A 19,952-nucleotide genomic window follows, 5' to 3' on the forward strand; every position below is an offset into this window, starting at 1 on the left:
AGTCACATTGTGGAGACTCGGCTCCCATTCGGGGACAAAAAGCTGGTCCCCTCAAGGTAAACCATTCGACTTTAGGGGTAAGGCTGGGTTTTTGGTTAAGTTTAGAGTATGGGTTGGGGTCAGGCGTTTAGGGGTTATGGTTCAGGTTAGGACAAGTCATTAAGGAAGTTAAAGTGAGTGCAATGTCCTCGTATGTGACAAAAAACGAGTTCTGTTTGTTTGTGTGCTACTGTACTGTGGCGTTTGAAGGGACCAAAGGACATTCTGGCCCGTTCTCACGTCTCACAGAGGGCCAATAGAGGGTTAAGACTGGGGTTTAAGAGTTAGGGCCTTCGCGTTATGTCAATGAAGGGTCCTCACACGTATGTAAATACAAACTTGTTCAGGGGAGATAAACTGGGATGTCCGTCTGAGCTGTCGTCGGGTAACCAACTCTATCCATAAATGACCCTCGCAAAAACGACCCTTGACCCTTCATTCACATCAATGACTACAAACCCTGAGTATCTTCCAGTGTCTGTTTGCTGGGGGATTATGCAGCATTCATGCCGCGTTTGTAAAAACAAAAGAGCTGGGAAATCTCCTTTTTTATACTGACGTTGGATGATTGTTACCCCACTTGTTACCCTCGTAGTCACACCAGATTGTTTGAAATGGCACTTTTTTAGCTTTTTCAAAAATTTTTTTTAAACAAGCGTTACATATTTCTAGGGGGCTTATCAACAATGAAACCAGATACAGTGTATAGCTCCCCTTTAAATTAACTGAATCGATTGTATTTGGGATCTAATGTGAATGTTTGCTGCCGTTGTGCCACCATTTTGTTGAGCTTCGCTGTAGTTCTTCAGAGATATACAGTAGCTATCGTAGCCGTAGCAGTCCCCGATATCAGATGCGTAATTTCGAGGTTGGCATTAGGTTGAATCAGTGTTTAACCCACATTTACACGTCCAGCAGTAACCGTGCAGTTGTTCCTTTGCAAGTTTTCAAGCTGAATTTTACTCAAAAAACTGTATATTGCTTGGCTAAACTTACAGAAAATATCTTCAGTGTTACTCCAGTGAGCTAGGTGGCTAGCTAAGTGATTACAGCGAGTTGGTTGTTAAGGTTTAAGCTAGCCAGACAAGCTAGCGGTAGCTTCCAGAGCTGAAGTTAGCAGCTTTTAGGCTACTTAAGCTACCGTTACAAACCAAGAAGTCTACTCCAGTTTTTGCCTAAATTTGATTTACTTTTGTGTGTGCTTTGTGCTCATTTGCATAATAAAGAATTATGTACTTGTCAATCGTTCCACCTCTCATCAATCAAGCCATTTTACACAGTGAATCATATCCTTTATAGGATAATAATGTAGTATCTTCTCTATCTAGCATCACATTCTTTGTACCTCATCCACATGCTCCCAAAGAAAATCATACATGAACTTCACTCTAACCCTCCATATTCAGTCTTTAACACAGGTTTTTCACACACTGATGTTTAAGTGACCCAGCTCTGGAGGTTTTCTGAGCCACGTTCCCAGACCGCCAGCCTGCAGAGCGCCAGTGAACTGCTGCAACGCCCTCTGGTAGCGTCCGGCAGTCATTTTGGAAGCGCAATATGTCCCCGTTGTGGCCGATATCTGAGCATTCAACTGAGAAAGAAAGACAGAAACATGATTTTCGGTCATAACGAGATAAGCAGAATGCACACAAATGGATTGAGATTTGTGGATAATTAAGGGACACATTTTACACTGTTATGACAACATCCACCTCTTCTTACTATTTGAAATGCTGACACAAAGACCAGTGACAGTCCAGCGAGTGGCACAGTCATCCGGTTGGGTTTTGGAAGGGTTCATGTTGAGTTCTCAGCTAAAGATTTCACTTGTCAATCATATGTTGTAGCTTACTGCTCAGCCTCCTCAGAATGACACCTGTCCCATGCAAAAGGTTTATTCTACGCAGCATAGACATTTTGAACTGTCAATGCAGGTACAGCCCAGGTGTAACTAATAACATTAATGATGGCTCCGCTCCACTCACATTTCCCTGTAAGCTATGGGGGTAATTCAGCGGCAGAGACCTGGAGCTGACATCTAAATCGTAGATAATGTCATCGGTCATGCCTGTGTTTGCTAATGTGTTTGCCTGGGGAGGGGGAGCACCTTTGAAGTTGATATGTTCAACAAACAATAACTTGTTTATACATCCAGCAGTTACAAAGCAACATTTATCATTCACTTGGAGTCATATTTCTGGCCACCCAGCAAAACTAAGTCCAAAATTCCCTCTCTTTTAGCTCTGTTTTGGCCTCCACCAGCCCCATGCGGGAAATATCTGGCTCTTCAGCTGCTCAATGCTCCACTATGTTCACCAGCTGGTCTCTGACTGCATCTGTCTAATGTTTGCTGCTGAGCAGGTAGTAAACCAGAACAATAAAGTCGGGGTCCGGACAGATAAACGCTGAGCTGAGACTCACGATAAAGCTCTGTAAAGCCGAGGGGAGCTAAAGATTCAGCTGATAATCCTCTCCAAGTTCATCACTGCCAGACACTCCTCTTAGATATTTTATAAAAGCTGCTTAAAAGAGGGGTATGTTTTAACATGGGCCTGCCTGATTTGACATACGTCTCAGCCAGTTAGAACAATCAGGTTCAGCTGTGGTGGAAGTTGCCTATTTAGTCCCTCTTCAGCTCTACTCAGGCTTTACCTTTTCTCACCCAGACTTGGACTTTCTGGCTCCAGTATCTGAGAAACCCATCAGTGAGTGGTAAATCCAAGACAAAGCTTTGAACAAAGCGGACCCAGGGATGTTTTTCACCTTAAGGAGATTTGAGTTCCATTCTTTTCTCCCTGCCTTTATTTCCGTCTTTGTCTCCGATCTGTAGTCCTCCTTTCATGTTCCCCTTCACATCATTTAACACCTCTTCAAATCACTGATTCTCTAAATTACTGTGCCATTGTCTGTTTCATTGTCTCTCTGTCCCCCGTTCAGTCTTTGTAGCTCTGTCGTTGTCTCCCCCTGTGCACAAACCTTTTAAACTCACAAACCTTTGTGTCTCCTCTTCCATGTGATATAAAGAGCGGCTTCTCCTACAATGATTCCAGTTGCTTCTGTAAATAATTACGACTCTGTCTGCTGGCATCAAATTTTAAACCCGAGGCTGGTTGGCCGGGCACCAGACTCTCAGCATACATATTTTAATTTCACAGTGGAAATAAAAGCTTGCTTTTAAAAACATCATTAAAATGTGGCTCAAGCTCAAAGACAATGCCGTCTTTAAAGAAACTGGGGTTGCTTCCATGTGCTAATGAATTAGTTAGTGGACCACAGCCGGCGTCTCAACTTATTTGTTCATCTTTTATTGGTATGTTCTATTTTTTTTTAAGTAATGTCACTGTCATGTGAGATTAAAATTAAGTTAACCCCGAAAGCTGATGCTTTACATTCTTCATGAGGCTTCCACCCTGTTTTTTTAAGACTGAAAACCAAAATTGTACATAGAAATCCGAAAGAGAAAATACAGAAAAGAGAACGAAATGTTAAACAAGTGAAGGGAAAACTCAGTTGCCTTGAAGTGATGCTATGAGCACGTCTCCGCGTGAAGAACCGTTTTTTTGTTTTTTTAAAGAATCCTATGACTTTACTGATTTGTGTTGTGCTTTAAGTTTTCTAATGGGGCAATCATAACGTCCAGGTCTGTGATCCCACAACCAAACCACCGGAAACAGTGACACGAAGCAGCTCTAGGTTCGGTGTTATACCTTCCCTGAGGGTCTCTGACCCACCTGATGCTGCAGCCTCCGCCAGCGGGCAAACAGGGAGCTCCTGCAGAGCTGGGATGGCGCCCCAGAGTCCTTCCTCCTCCCCGTGGAGGTGCTGATCTCCTCCAGGCCTCCGTCGCCGCAGCTCCAGTTCACGCTGACGTTTGGGGCCTTCCCAGCCGGCCGGACCTCGCTGCTGCTCAGACCTGCGTGGACAGAGGGAAAACCGCGGGGAAGGCTTCAGAACCGTTAGACTGGCATTCTCGCATAGTGTGTTCTCACAAATCTGAAATTGGTAACCTGCAATGATCACATTGTTTTAAACGTATTAAATGTTTATCTTTTTGGTTAGTTTTGGTTGCTTTGGTTTGAGTTTCGATCGCTGCTCTGACAAACTGCCCAGTTCTTCTGCTTCTCTCAGATGAACCAGAAACGCATCGTTTCCTGCGCAACAGGGAAGACCCTGCGGACTCTGAGCGTTCCGAGCAGCACATGTACAAATTGCCCTTAACTGGATCACCGCGGAGGATTGATACCGGACAAGCGTGTAAATCAGGCGGTTTGAGACTCCACTTGGACCTACAGCTGAGCAGCAGCTGCTGTCGTCGGTAGGGGAAGGGCAGGTGCTTGACGGGTGCGAGGCGGCGTGTCAAGGCTCTGCCCAGGTGACCCGTGTGGCTCAGCGTCCCCACCGTCAGGCTGTGCAGGTAAACCGGCTCCACCAGGTGGGACAGGAGCGCCCCCTGGAGACCCACGACGCTCCACCTGTCGGGAAAAACAATATTTAGAAAACCGAGCAGAGTTATGGCGGCAGTTTGACGTCTTTTCAGCTGTGAAGATTTTCACTCGGGGACAATCGAAGTTTGACCCCAGCGAGCTGTTACCCTGCTGTCTGCAGTGGGTGAACAGAACACCAACGGCAGCTGCAGTCTCCCTGAGACAGACCAACTGGATGAGGGATGAGATTTTCTTTTTTTTATACTTTACAGCCGCTTAAAAAGGAGGTGGAAAGGAAGAAGAGAGGCGGGGTTTATTAGTTGGTTCATCAGCAGTTCAAAGAGGCCGACGATAATAGCACAACCCTGAGGCAGCTGTTAACGGCGCCCGCTTTGGTTTTTTTGGTAGATCGGAGTTCATATCTATGCAAGGTAATAAACCATATTTGGCACCAAAATGACTTAACAAAATCCGCTTCTCCTGCTCGTTGTTTTCGACTTGAGGCATTTCAGTGTAATGGGGAAAAAAAAAAATGTTTGTGAGCTAGAACCCAGTGTGTGGCCTCTGCTTCTCTACTGCTTACTCTAGTGTTCCTTCTTGGAGACTGTCGTCCTGCAGTCGCCCCAAACAGGCGACCGGACGTGCACACAGCTACGTCTCTGTTCGACTTGAGGTGTTTCCCAACACAAAGACATGTCGACTCCACGCAGTTTTTGTGTATTTTCAGACTGACTAGAAAACGGCAGACAGTTGTCACAGGTGAGGGAAAAAAATTTAGCTGCAGTGTGAGCAGAGCTATGAAGAAACGTTAACGTGAACTAAAGGATAGCTACAGTTTATTCCAACTTGGGATTTGTTTTCACACTTTTTCTTTGATTTATTGATTAAAAATTATAGTTAATTGCAGAGGGAACACTTCGACATCACTTAGAAATAGTCTGATGGGGCAAGAAACACGAACAAGTTGTAAACAAACCAACAGTTTATCCGGATCACTCGTTGGCTTGTTTGGCTCGTAAACCACCTTATTTGGAGGCAAAACTTAACGTGAGTGTAGCTAAAATATTGACTAAAAATACCTCATTACAGAAGAAAACTACAGGTAGTATAGTTGGTTTATGCAGTAGGTCGATCTGTCACCTGAGGTGGATGTTTACAGTTTACAGTTTGGTTAATAATTTTACTGTTTGTCTTCATTTTCTCTATGCGACGTAAGCCTGGCTAGCTTGGTGCGTACAGTATTATCGTAACGGATCAAAATGATGGCCACAAAATTAAGAAGTTGTAATAAACCAGAATTATCCTCCAAGAAATATATTTATCATTAAAAAACAGATTTTAAAATATAAAAGGGCCTCACATTCATGTTCCATTACAAGCCCATTTTATTCCACCATCAACCGAAATGCATGAAAGTTCAAGTTCAACTATATTTGTGCCTTTTTCAAGGGGAATAACTAAAAAACATGTTAATTAATAATCAGGACACAGATCCCCGGACTGACTATAAGAACGCTGTTCAGCAGTCGGACTCACTTTGCCATTTTGTCAGTGCAGGACATGGTGACGAGAGGTTTACCCGGCGACACGCTGTCCCATCTCCACTTGGCCCTCTGTGCCGTGACAGGCAGCGTCCCCTCGCCTCCGTTCACCTTCACCCTGAGGTGACAGCGAAACCTCCTGCCGGGATCTGACGGAGGAGGAATCAGATTAGGCACCGCACTACTGAGTAACTGCTGGAGTTCCGTAGAGCAAGACATTTAAAGGGGTCCGAGCGTGAAAAGTACTTTACTCTCGTGTACTTCCCGGGCTTGTCATTTTCCAGCCTGATTCCACTGAATCGCCCTCCGTGTTTCTGACTCTTTTCATCGACTCACACGGGTCTGGTGTTGTGCTGATGGACAGCTGTTTCCCCGGTTAGAGGCCAGCCAGAGGCCTTGCAAGGCGGGGTTAGGAAAGGGGACAGAAGTAGAGACCGGAAACGTCCACAAACATGGCGACGAACGTGGATGAGGTCAACACAGCGACACGGGTTGTTGTAGGTTTAGAGTTACGGAAATAACGACTAGCTCGTTAAGGAGCAGCCAGTCAGGTGAGATCAGTTACCGCCTGTTGGGAGGATGATTTTTCTTTGACGGGTTTGGGTTTTTATTTTTTTACTTAGAGTTCTGTGAGGGATTAACGGACGTGGTTCTTACCTTCCTCTCGTACATATTGTGCCTGGAGCCAAGTTCAGTGGTTCGGTTTTGCTAAAGTTTAAAGTTGAGTGTTGTTCTTCATAATTTAAGGAGTTTTTTTTGGGCCAACTGGGTGTGTGACAGATGCAGACTCTGAACAAATAAGAACTGTGGCTATATAATGAACTACTTGGTTTAATGATAGCATTCATTTGTTTGAGTCCTATGCATTGATCTGCTGCGTAAGCCTGTCTAGCCTCATCAAAGTCTAAGAATTTTATCAGCGTAGAAAAACAGTAGCTGTTAGCTGCGCGTTGTCGCGCTTTGCTGCAAAACGTCGGCTTCACGCAGAAGTTCATTTTCATCCAAAACCAAAACATCGTTTTACGTCGTTTAAGCCTTTTCAGCATCGAGCTCCAATTTATCTGCTGAGAATTTGTCATCTCCATGAAACTCCTCTGGGTCACTTGGTTTAAACAGCAGCCAAGAACAGATTATAAATAGCCGGCAAAACAATAGATTGTTACAGATATTACAGTTTGAATCTACAAAAGAGTACATGTAAATAATAGTACAAAAAAGTGAAGGTGCAAATGTGAATCTACATCAGGTCTAGATCCAAATTCTCGATATATTTACGACTCTAGAACACAAAACAGTGAGTCAGTATCATCGTTACCACCATAGTCTAAACGGGTTTGTCTCACATGCAGCTGTGGTCTCGTAGGGGCAGTTGAGCCGAGCGTCTCCACACGGTGATGAACTGACGTACATGTGGAAGAGGACGCCGTCCCGCAGCCGTAAGATGCCGCCGCCGCCGCCGCCTTTGTTTGGTACGAAGATCGATTGCTCCTCACTGTCTGCCGTCTTACTTCAGAGGGGAAAAAAAATACATACAAAAAATACAAAAATACAAAACATAAGAAATAAGATTCATTTCAACATGAGACAGAGACAGGGTGAAAGAAATAAAACCAACTTCTGACAAAAAAAGCTGACGGCACAAACTGATAGCAAGTGAGATGAAATTCTGTCGATCCCTGCGGTGAAACTGTTTTTTTCAGTAATTATTTATTAATCAGTCAGTTTGTATATTTATTGACAAGCTTGTCGACCCTTGCAGATTAAAGTTCGCTGTGGTCATTTTGAGGTATTGGGACCTTTAAAATAATAAAGAAGACATATTTGGTTCTTTGTGGCGTTATATATTTGTGACTAAATAGGCAACAAAACAAAGTTAAAAGTTAGAAAAACAGCCTTAGTTATAAATTAATAATCATTTAATAGTCCAAAGTTACGATTGGTGCATGGATTTTTTGCCCAACAGAGCCCCGCCCACTTCAAAACTGTGAAGACCAAACACAAATACAGTAGTACAGTTCACTAGAGAACCGAATGTGGATTAATCCGCAGCTGAAAATAGTCCCCCAGCGAAGCACTGCTTGCTCCTAGGAGAACCAATGGGGAGGGGCTGAGTGCTGCAGCGTAGGGAAGTCAGGACGTACTTAGAGATGGACCAACACATTGTCGGTTTCCTTCCTTTTTTTTCATTACATTTGGGGACCATTTACTATACTAGTAAATGCAAACTGCCAACCTCGTACTTTAAATGAACGCTCTTAAAGAAACAACTCCAAAGGCAAATTTCCCAGCGAGACAAAGGAGAACATATGTGTCGTCGTTTGTACCAGAACAGCAGCTCCAGCTGAGCGTACAGGAATCGAACCAGCGCCCTTCGGCTGACGACTTCAGCGTGGCAGTCGCTGAGCGTCACGTCGCGGTCGCTCTCACCGTCCAAGTCCAGACACTTGGTCCCCGTGGCCAGAGACACAACCTGGGCCGATCTCAGGTCGAACCCTGGAGGGAGAGGAGGAGGCAGAAAAACGAACAGAGAGAAACGGAGGATAAGGACGAGGAAGAAAGACTAGTTGGAGTCACAGACACAGAGGAGGGAACCACAGCTCAGATTTTCGGTGACTCATTGAGCAAACGATCAACCGCCTGATGGAACAAGACATTCGACATGATGCGGCTCAAACAGGACGCCTCTTTTGACTCTCGGAACAAGAAAACAAGACATTTCCTCTTTACTTGCCCCCGCCTCGGCGTCCCGTCGCCACCGGAACGTTAACAGGCTGAGAAGGACTAATGAAAAGTGTATGACTGAACAATCACTCCAGCGCCTCGAAAACAGGCTCCTCTGGCCTCGTCAAAGGTTCACGGGACGGTAGAGACGACTGCCTCCCTCAGATGCCTCTCTTCTGGCTGCTTTAAATGATGAGCTCTGACAAATGCACAGTTTCATCCACGTTCTTGGAGGGATAATCCAGAAGATCGGCTGCTGCCGCCTTTCTTCACTTTGCAGACGTCATGAAAAAAAATGTGTTGTTACGTCTTTAGTTGTAGATTTAATCAAAAATGAATAAAACTGCTATTTTTGCCCGTAAGTCTGTTCTCAATAACCCAAGATAAAGTGAATCTGAAATCTGAAATCTCTCGTTTACAGAAGTATTCAGGTCCTTTGCCGTGGTCAGGTGCATCCTGTTCTCCGCCAAGAAGGTTCTGTTTTCAGTCGTGTCTGTTCATTTGTTGGTTTGATTGTTTATTTGTCAGCAAACTTGGTGGCGGGATGGGGCACAGGGCCGGAGAGGAACCCGTTAGATTCTGGTGTGGATCCGGTTAAAGAGGCAAATCCAGGATTTTTTTTCACTTTCCTTAACAATGCGAGTCATTGTTTGACATTTTCGTCAATTTTTGGCCTCGGCGGAGGCATGCGCCCCACTGAGTGCGGAGTTATCCTCGAGACGTGTCTAGGATTTGATTGGAGGCCACCTGTGGCAAACTGAATTGATTGGACGTAGTTTATAAAGGCACACACCTGTGTATATAAGGTCCCACAATTCACACTGCATGTCAGGACAAAAACCAAGACATGAAGTCCAAGGAACTGTCTGTAGACCTCCGTGATAAAATCGTGGCGATGCACAGATCAAGACAAGGGTTTAACGCCATTTCTAAAGCTTTGAGTGATCCCAGGAGGGAACAGCAGCCTAAATAACTGTGATATGGAAGAAGTTTGGAACCACCAGGTCTCCTAACCAGGCATTAGGGGCCTCGATGAGCAAGAACCAAGAGCATGAGGATAAATATTCTCTGGTCTGATGAGACAAAACTGAACCCTTTGGGCAGAACTCCAGACGCTGTGTCTGGCGAACACCAGGCTCTGCTCATGACCTGGCTAACGCCATCCCTACGGTGAAGCATGGTGGAGGCAGCATCACACTGTGCTGGTGGTGGGGGGGTTCTCAGCAGCAGGGACGGGGAGACTGGTCAGACCTGAGGGGAAGGATGAATGCAGCCAAATACAGAGAGGTCCCCGGAGAAAACCTGCTCCAGAGCGCAGGCGACCTGAGGCCGAGGCGACGGTCCGCCTTTCGGCACGACAGGGACCTGAAGCCCACAGCCCTCCTCTGAGTGCCGGACCTCCTCTTTTCAGATCAAACCTGTCAGAGTTTTGACCGCCGTGTCTCCACCACTCACCTCTGGTCATTACGATCCCTGCCAGGACCTTGTGACGGGCGTGCGGGGTAGAGAAACAACTATCTGTCAGCTCTGCGTATTTCTCTCTCACCAGGCGGAAGATCGACTCTGCGAAGAACTGCAGAAGAAGAGATGGTAGAGACAGGATGCGTGATGAACATGGCCTCTTTTTTTATGCCTACTCTTGTTTCTTTCTTCCTGCCTTTCTCCTCCCTTGTTCGACTTTTTTTTGCACGGTTATTGCTTATCATGAGATGTATTTATTGTTATTCTGACTAAGGTAGGGATTATTTAGACCAGGGGTTTTCAAAGCCTGACACTCTCAGATAATTAGCTGTCAGTTCAGCTCAGGTTTTAGTCCACATTTGAACACATTTTGGCAGGATGACACCCTTAAAAATATGCAGAATTAACCATTAGCCGTTCCTGTTTGCAACGTACCCGTGGATGTACAGACAACTCTCACTGGATTTGCTCTGATGCTGAAGCAAACTTAAGACATGATGATTCTCAGGCAAGTTCTGGACGCTAATTCATTATGGATATGTGGGATAGTGATATCGTCAGAGACTGCAAGCCACGCTGTATCTAAAGAAAATGCGTATCATGTCTTTGTGGTCAGCTATGACTCAATTCTGGCTCCAGGGAAGAAGCAGGTTGGGGTCGCTAAGGGTTTTAAAGTGTCTTAATTGCCTGCGGGAGCTGTGTCTCAGCCCCGGTACTCGGCCTGGAACCTTCGTGGTCCCTGTCACTCCCCACCTGTCCACCGGATCATAGAGTCTCCCACCACTGCCAGTCTCTTTACGCTGCGGGTCCGTGTGCACCTGTTGCTCGTTGTCCACTCAAGTCACACCTGTCGCTCATCAGGCCCCAGTGTACGTTCCCGCTCCCGGGTGTCAGACCGTGTATGGAGTCTACCTGCCGTAGTGGTCCAGCTGCTCTCACCCGTTCCCAGTTCCCTGTCCCCTGTTCCGGTCTGCTCGCCGCCTGTTTCTGTAACCGCAGACCTGCGGGCCTGCTTTTGCCCCGTTTGTATTTTCAACCTTTAATTCAACCTGCTCTATCTGGGTCACTGCCCTCGTCGGTACATTTCTGAACTCACACACACAATCGCGTAATTGCATAACTTCTGCCTTAGCAGTTGTTATAATCTGGATTTCAATAAATGATGCCTTTTTGTTGTTAAATTAATTTTAAAATAAAGGAAAAAACAGACTCTGCTTGTTTCATTTATAATTAATCTTTTAGAATAAATCTACTGCTACTGGCAGAGCAGACTGAGCTCTTGCAGATTTTCTTGTTGCATTTTTCTTTCACTTCATTTTTTCTTTTCTTTTTTTTAACTTAATTAAAATCTCCTTTGTTCCAAATGTTCTGGGCTCTGCTTTCCTCATCGTGTGTTAACCAAGTGTTACATCTGGTTAAGTTTAGCAGCAAAAAAAAAATGCAAAAAGAAAATAAATCTGCGAGTGCTCGCTGTCTCCCCTGCATGCTGATTATTTAAAGTAATAAAATATAATAATACACTTTTCTTGTAGAAGAACTTTTCTTAATAAAGTGCTTCTCATGGAAACAATCATGAGAAACAACAACAACAAAAAATGATAAAACAAAACCAAGATAATTAACATGTTAAAATAGTGTTTAACAATTTATACCAAAAATAGATGTAAATGGTTCATAAGGTTTATTCATGACCGTTTTAACTCAATATTTGAAATAGGTTAATGGAAGCAAAGAGAGCTATTTTCCTACATAAACTCTCCTCTATGTACAAAATACTGATAATTGTTAATGTTCCTACGCTTGACATAACACGTTATGTAAAGCTCTTCAATACTCCAGAACTTGCCTGAGGATCATCAGGTTTTTAAGTTTTTCTTCAGTATCAAAGCAATTATTGAGAGTTGTCGTTACAGCCAATGGTACACGTGCAAACAGGAACAGTTTATGGCAAATTCGGCACGTTTCATTTTTCTAAAAAGTAAACACATACAGGTTAAAAAGACATTGCTCAAGTTGTAGCCCACGGCTTAACTCGCTGAGCCCGTGGCAACACTAAACCTCTGTTCACTGCAAAAGTTTACGTCTGTTGATATAGTCAAAGACTTTTAATGTTTAAATCGTTTTTATTGTACTGATATTTAAGCTCACGGCAGGGACGAAAAGCTCCTCCCCTGACTGAGAATTAAAAACCGGGCAACTTTCACGGCGACTGGGCGGATGTTGGGTTACTGTTTAGTCGGTCAAATCTGGCAACGCTGCAGCAGACAGACACATTTGTCTTTATTTTAGCCTTTTATTGTTCCCTCTCTCAACAAGCCTTTCCAGGTATGGGATTTTGGTGAAAAGGCCAAATGACTTCTTTCTATATACATATATATACATATATATCTGAATAAGCCTTTAAAAACTGCAACAAATGAAATAAGAGTTTTAATTGTGCTGAAGCTCTTCATTTCATTAACCACCGCAGACTTCTAGAGCTATTACCCAGACATGATGTCAGTGTCTGTAGCTATCTTTGTTAAATGCCTCAACTTTTTTTTGTGGCACTCATTTTGCAGGAACATGCGGCTGATTTTTTTTTTTGAGTGAAACTCTCTGCTCAATGTTTTCTGGATGACTGTGGCACAAGGTCGTGTGTAATGAGTGTGTTAAACAATTATCTGTCAGATTATTATGCTCTTCACACCGCCTTCCCGCTCCACCTCAATCTCCTTGGTCTGCTGCCACTCCTCTTCGTCCCTAATGTGGTGTAATAATGTTCATTAATGCGTCACGCCGCCTGACAGACAGTTCATATTGAAGGGGGGGGGGGTTATGATCAGTTGGGGGGGGCTGCGAAAAAAATTCTAGACAAAGAGTAGGAGGGAAGCTTCTGCAAATTGTTCAATTATTAAGTTTTGGTGTATCAGCCCGCAGCAGTGTAAAATCACCTTTTTGTTCGAATTCCGAGCATCAAAATCCTCTTTCTCATCCAAAATGTTACTGTTGCATCCTCCTGTCTATGGACCCCCTCGTCGAATCACCCCCCCGGGGCTTGATAAAGTACCTACATGTCTTATCTAGCTAATATTCCTCTGCACCTTTGAATGACGGCGGATGCTCTGCATTGGCCGTGTTTCAGTCACCCCCCCTTCAGCTCCTCGGAGCCGCTCTGGGGAGACAGGTCTTCTTGTATTCATAAAGCACGACAGCAAAAGACGTCGGGGGGCAAGTCTCGGAGGCTCAGACACATAATGAAGTTGTTTAGATGCCACGGACGAGCATACAGGACACCATCCGGCTCTCTGGCCTCAGGACATGATGGTCACGCTGATGTGCGGCACACTCCATTTGGTAGCATACGGCACACCTCAGACCCATTTATCCAGGTCATTTAGGAGACCGGTGAAAGCTAAAGAGATGAGGGACAAATTAGTTGTGTCACTGCTTGAAGCCGACATGTGACTCGCGGTGTTTCCAAGTGAAGGGAAACACGTGAAGGACGCTCACTGATTCACTAGATCTGTAGTACATTTCCTTTTTGTCACATTTCGGGGTCACCTCTGCCCACGTCCTGGAAGGTGCTGATCAGACATTTGTCTACAAATGAGTCACATGACAATTAATGCGGAAAAAAAATCAGCCAAGTTCTAGTATGATGTTTATTTTTCAGGTGTTTCTGTGTATGTTTTTTTTTCTTCATATACTAAATTATTTTAACCCTCCAGGAAAACTGTATTTGATTTCTCCACTTCGCTTATGCAAACTGTAACGGAGTCACAAGCAGTATTAAGTGAAATTAGACAGAAAAAGATTCAATTCATTATTATGTACAGTTTTGTTAATAACATTACAGACAAGCCAAAGATATTTAGATGGATTAAACAACAAGATGAAGTTTGATTCACAAGCTTAAACACTACCGGGCAAATGAGATCTGGAGATGTTTCACCCATTAGCTATACCGCCTATCCTTTAGAGGGTCGCAGGGGGCTGGAGCCAGTCCCAGCTCACAGTGGGCGAGAGGCGGGTTACGCCCCGGACAGGTCCCCGGTCTATCACAGGGCCGACTCAAGAGGCAAAAAACCAGTCACGCTTACATTCACACCTACGGGCAATCTAGAGTCGCCGGTCAAGCTGCATGTCTTTGGACCGTGGGAGGAAGCCGGAGCACCCGGGGGAAACCCACGCAGGCGCGGGGGGAACATGCAGACTCCGCACGGGAAAGGCCCCGGCCGAACCGATTTCATGTCCTCACTTGAGGCCATTTACCAGCTACGTCTGGAGACACTAAAGCTTTATACAACTTCTATTTCACGTATGCAGCAGTACTCCTCAAGACCCTTTATACAGACTTTGATGTGTATCGTCCGTGGAGTTACCCCTCAAGGGCCAGAGGGTTGTGGCTCAGGTTTTATGCAAGAGGCAGGGAACATGGACACATGGACCAGAGCTAACCGGAGCCGCTACGCCCGATCAATCTGCTCATGTCAAATGCAGTGTGCTTTTTTTTTGTTAATCAAAAGACATCTTAAAAATTCAAATATGCCGTGTGGTGATAACAGAAGGCAGTCCCACTCACCTGAGGTAGCTGATTTTTGGCTCTGCTGTCCTGGAGGCCCATGACCGTCCTCTCTGGTCCCAGACTTATGTTGTAAAGAGACTGTAGGGCAGCGGCCGCTGCCCGCGCCTTTGCCAGTCTTTTACTGTGACCGCACCCTTCAAACACCCTGCCCTCCGCCCTAACCACCATAACAAAATTCCTCATCAGCCTGCCATGAACTCTTTCTGCCAGGCACATATACCTGAGTCCTGGTCGCAGCTTGTTGAGCAGTGCCACTGGGCTTAGGGGCTCTAAAAGTGAGCTGCCGAGGGCTTGTGTTTTCGGATTAGTTGAGGAGACCAAGTCCTGTGTGAGTTGAACAAGTCGCTTGTGGCTGTAAATGCTGGAGAACACCTCCTTTTTCGCTGCGTTGCAGTACAGGAGATCACAGTTTTCACGCAGCGAAGGCTCAAACTCTTTGAGCAATGCATCAGGGATGTCCAGTTTATCCGCTGTAAAATCCATAGGTGTGCTGTTGAAGTTCCCCATAGCGGCGTGAGCCTGGGAGGCGTTCGGGAACTGGATGAACGACCGGAGAGCCAGCTCTGCAGCCCTCATCTTAGCCTGCTTCTTGGTCGGTCCTCGACCTTCAAAACGGAGACCGTTTACCTCCACACCCACAGAAAACACTGGGGCGTGCAGGGGACCAGTCTTGGACACAATCTCGTACCGCAGCCCGGGTCGCAACTCGTTCAGCTGCACCAGCGCGTTCTTCTGAGTGACAGCCCAGGCTGCTCTTTTACAAGTCAAATGGCTTTGGTAGAGCAGCCGGTCTTTTCCATCCAGCAGCGGCTGCTTCCTCTTCAGGGCTCTTGGTCTGTGTCTGGGGAAAGTTGTGCAAAAAGTTGATGGATGATATTTTCGTAGGAGGTTGCAGTCCACCTGGATTTCATCATCCTGATTCTCTTTCACCTCCAAACTGCTTGTACCTGTTGACAGATGAAAATCACGACAGGAAACGATAAAAGTAACACTCTGTTTATATGGGAGTAGGCCAACAATGTGATACCGATTTTCCACCGCGTGGTACCGGCTCAACTCGAACTCGACCCTACTTGCTTTTGGTACCAAGTATTTCTCTTTCCACTGCAGTGCCTAAACATAACTATGAAAAAGTTTGATGCCGCTGAAGTCACAAGTGTGGATATAGTATTTGAAAATCTTGTGGATTTTAGTGGATTTTTGGTCAGTGAAAATTTCACTCACACGTTCAGTATCAACATATTTGCGACTTGCCAAATACATTAACTGACAACATTTCCTTGGTGGCTGAAAGAAAACACGATCTGGTTGGCATTATTCTGCCCTCAAAACGTATTTGCTTTTGGGAAATTAGTTGTATACTAGCGTAATTCTAGGAGATGCGGTTGCTTTAGGATACATCATTTGGGACACATGGACGTCTGTGCAAAACGTTTCGCTGATCCGTCTAGTAGATTCTGATATATTTCACCGGCTTAGTAAAAACCTTGACCTGGTGGTGTCGCTAGAGGACGAGTCAGGGGCTCGCCAAAGTCTGCAAGATTCGTCCTCTGGGGACCACGACTGTCTACGAAATTTCACGGCAATCCATCCAATAGCCGAGAGAAACGTAAGTCTGGAGCAAAACGGTGAACCGACCGACCAACGGACCAACAGCCCAACATGCTGCTAGTGTGGCTGGAAATGTGATCTATGGATATGCTACATGGGTGTTTTTGCAAAAAGAAAATCGCTCGTCCACCCGGACTGGGTTGCAAAGCATAAGACTTAAAAAAGATGAGATGTGGTAAATGTAAGCACACAAAAAGATAATCGATAACTGTGACATAATACATGGTGTGTGTAGGTTGCTTGGCCTGTGCTGTCCTGGTCATGGTAATCTGTCCTTGAGAGCAGAGCGGGGAAATCTCCCGTTTTACTGGCAGAGAAAAAAAAAAACCCAACATTTTTTTAAGGTGCAAGAAGGAAAAAGATTTACTTGAATTGTCTACGTCCTCAGCCGATGATGCTCCAGTGTCCCAGTGTCTCGTGGGACTGATGAGGGTTGATAACACGTTGCCTTGTTCTGAAAAACAGAATCATAAATGCATGAAATTATTGAGCATTTTCTCCACAGCATGATGCAACATCATATAGTATCATAGAGGGAAAGACACAGTATTTCACTAACATGTAGCTGTACACTACCGTGGACTGAAAACAACTCATCTCTCTGCTTCTTGTGTCCCCGAAATGAGCCCAATTACAGTCATGTGTCTGAATGCTTATATTGTATAGTTTTATATTCACTCCCACCCATGAAAGTAATGAAATGGATTGAGGTAAACACATTTATGGCGATCGTGCAAACTTAATGCGCGAGGCTGGGAGGGCCATTACAGTTCCCACCAAACGAATGGAGTGAAAACAAACAGAAAAGCCAGCTCAGGGCCAGCCGGGGTAATTGAAAGGTGTCGGTGATAAGCACTAAGGTTTTCAGACAGGAAGTGTCGAGGGGCTTAAACTGAATGAGAAGCTTTGTCTTGTTAACCCGGTCACACCGTTTTTGAATCAGGCGCAGTCGTCTTTCATTTGATTTCAGCGGATTTGGTGATTGGTTCAAAGGTTATGTGAAAACCAGTGTTTCTTGGTGAGATTGCAGCTTTTCAGATAAGTATATAAGAAAATATCCCACCTTTTTATACGCGGACAATAATGGCATTTTGTCGCACAGAACCCGGTTCCTCCTGGTGGTTTTCCTCTTTACCCACGTCCTCCCTCTCCTCCCATCACTACCCTGAATCTGCTGCTGCTGCTGCTGCTGCTGCTGCTTCGTCAGAACTGCTACGATGAGTTCACAGGTTCCGATTAGAGGGTTTGCAGAAGACACTCACATGTACTATGAGACTAACGTGTGTTTCATTTGATTTAACAGAAACACTGGTCTCCAGAGAATTTGGGCTGGTTTGAACAGGACAAGTACACAGGAAAATCCAGAAACAATAACTAGAGCTAGACTGGGAAATCAGCCCCGTCAATATTTCGCCTGATATTGACTCATTGAGAGGCCAAAACATTTATGTCTTTCCAGACTGTCACTGAAACAGATTAGGAGATCACGTCACCTGGAACCGTTGCCCTGTGGAAGGGAGACATGTTGGACTCAAAGCGACAAGTTTACAGCCCTTCACCTCTTCCACGACTGTACAGAAGGTGATCGGGCTGAAAGGGACAGAGTCCCGGGACCAGAAAAGGTCGACGCAACCATGAAGGATCACGGAGGCAAAGTATTTCTGACATGTTAGTCTTTCCACTGAGGCCTGATGAGGCATCTCGGACACAGAATATGTCATCTTTGCCTATGACACACTACGCGAGATGAAGCAGCAAATTGTTGTGTGGATGCTTTGTTTTCATTCGTTGGGTCAGGCCATTATCGGGCCGACAGGGATGAAATCAGTCTGTTCTTTTCAGCTGGGAAAGCTGACTTGTCTTCGGCCGCCATGGGCTTTTCCTGTGCGCGCAGGAAAAAGGAAAAAAGGGAAAAAGGTGACTTCTGTGGTCACTGAGACCCAAAACCACGTCTAGCCTAAATACAGCACTCACATGCCACATGTACGTCGGAGGCGGATTCAGTCACTGTAACAATCATCCTCGCCGTAGCCGTGAAGCGATACCTTGTCAGCGCGACAAAATCCACGGTCCTTGTCTGGTGTAAAATTTCCCTCTGAGCCTTAGAGGAAACTAATATGGGGGTCAACCAAATCGAACGGGTATTTTTTTTACTACACGGATGTATTCCTCTGCCCCAGCTCAAGAAAACACTGTCGGGGGAAACAAAAAGAAGGAATGCTGAACTAAAAGGGCCTTTACTTTGGAAATGTTTTGGCTACCTATCGTTCAAATCCTGTTAAAAACGCCGAGTCTACTCACACTCCCCCTTTTTTCTGTGCAGACCTTTCCTCCCTGCTCCAGACTCAACAGCTTATTATGTCTTCCACGTCTTTTGATTTTGGGATTTGGGCTCAGGAAACATCCGGAGCTCAAACACTGCAACTGATCGTCTGCTGATCCCCGTTGGTCCCCTAGACCACTGACCTCATTTATCCCCATTTACATTTATCTGCCTGCCCTGCCACCGTTTAACAGCTTTTGTTTAGCAGTGCATGTAGGGCAGAGTACACGCCGCATACAGACATAAAGACGGAGAAATATGGGCTGCAGTGGCAATTATATTTGATGTCTAGTGTTTATAAAATATTAACGCCTGCCTGCTGAAAGTATAAATACTATGAATCAACATTACAATAACGCACCACTTTAGGACACTTCATTATTTATTGTTAAGGCCATAATTATCTGTATTTACTTGGTATACTAGCTGCAGTTGTTTTCCAACATAGACACATTTTGTAGCATTTTGGGTTAAAAAATTTTTTAAATTTATTTTACCTTCAGGCAACCGAAATGGAGCAATTATTTTAAATTTCAATATTACCAAGATTACAAGCAGCATAAAGCGATACAAAACATAAGTCGTTTGAAATGAGTTGTGCTCAACACTGAGATAAACCGATACTGCTCCACTCGTCGAATTCTAGTGAATCTCGCTGCGAGTCACATTCAAACTGAACACAAAACGTGTTGGTGTTAAATAAGTTGTTTTACTTCCGAAACGATGACCGATTTTTCAGATTTTTCCGACTTCCTGGAGGATACTTTTTGCTGCCCGTTTTTGTGCCCCTGCTAACCGGTGATTCTGGAGGGCACCGCGATGCAAACTAAAAGTCATTAGAATAATGAAGAGTGCAGACTAAACTGTTCTGCATTAACCTTGCACCTTGCAGTTATATTAGGCGTGTGATGCCATTAAGTGGTGGGTTGATATGAGTGAGAGCAGTGAGATGGGATGTGAATGTAATGATGTGAGTCTGGAGCTTCTGAAGGCAGCGGCAGGTGCAGGTTGGAGGTGTTTTAATGACCTGCATCATCACAGCTAATGGGGCCATTTATTTTAGGACGAAAAAGATAATAACTGAGTTTGTCTTTGGGTAACATCGGCTGAGCTCTCGCACCTTCCCACACTTTCTGTCATTTTCACTTTTTCATTCACCTCTCACTCGATTTCCCTTCACCGGTAGACACACAAACACATTCTATCTCCTCTCTCTCAAGTGGCACTTCATTAACTCACACCCATTTGTGAATTGCAGCATTAAA

At 45.0% G+C, this 19,952-nt stretch overlaps 1 protein-coding gene across 1 annotated transcript; it reads right to left on the reverse strand.

The window, feature by feature from the left end:
* Positions 1-634: 634 nt before the first annotated feature.
* LOC120799000 (double-stranded RNA-specific editase B2-like) lies at positions 635-18,064 on the reverse strand. Its single transcript, XM_040143800.1, has 9 exons — positions 17,914-18,064; positions 14,751-15,700; positions 10,181-10,298; positions 8,329-8,497; positions 7,348-7,511; positions 6,000-6,153; positions 4,330-4,511; positions 3,747-3,952; positions 635-1,630 (listed from the first exon to the last, which is right to left on the reverse strand). The coding sequence occupies exons 1-9, from the start codon at positions 18,062-18,064 to the stop codon at positions 1,463-1,465; spliced, it is 2,262 nt and encodes a 753-aa protein (XP_039999734.1). The 3' UTR covers positions 635-1,462.
* Positions 18,065-19,952: the final 1,888 nt, after the last annotated feature.

The sequence above is a fragment of the Xiphias gladius genome, chromosome 14 (assembly GCF_016859285.1).
Source record: "Xiphias gladius isolate SHS-SW01 ecotype Sanya breed wild chromosome 14, ASM1685928v1, whole genome shotgun sequence".
Lineage (NCBI taxonomy): Eukaryota > Metazoa > Chordata > Actinopteri > Istiophoriformes > Xiphiidae > Xiphias > Xiphias gladius.

Bases quoted from the DNA above. Each gene is read 5' to 3' on its own strand.
- LOC120799000 (XM_040143800.1), bottom strand. From the start codon at position 18,064: ATGCCTCATCAGGCCTCAGTGGAAAGACTAACATGTCAGAAATACTTT. The intron at 15,701-17,913 runs GTAAACTTGTCG...ATCTGTCAACAG, and splicing joins CGTGGAAGAGGTGAAGGGCT to GTACAAGCAGTTTGGAGGTG. The intron at 1,631-3,746 runs GTATAACACCGA...TTTCTTTCTCAG, and splicing joins GTCAGAGACCCTCAGGGAAG to TTGAATGCTCAGATATCGGC.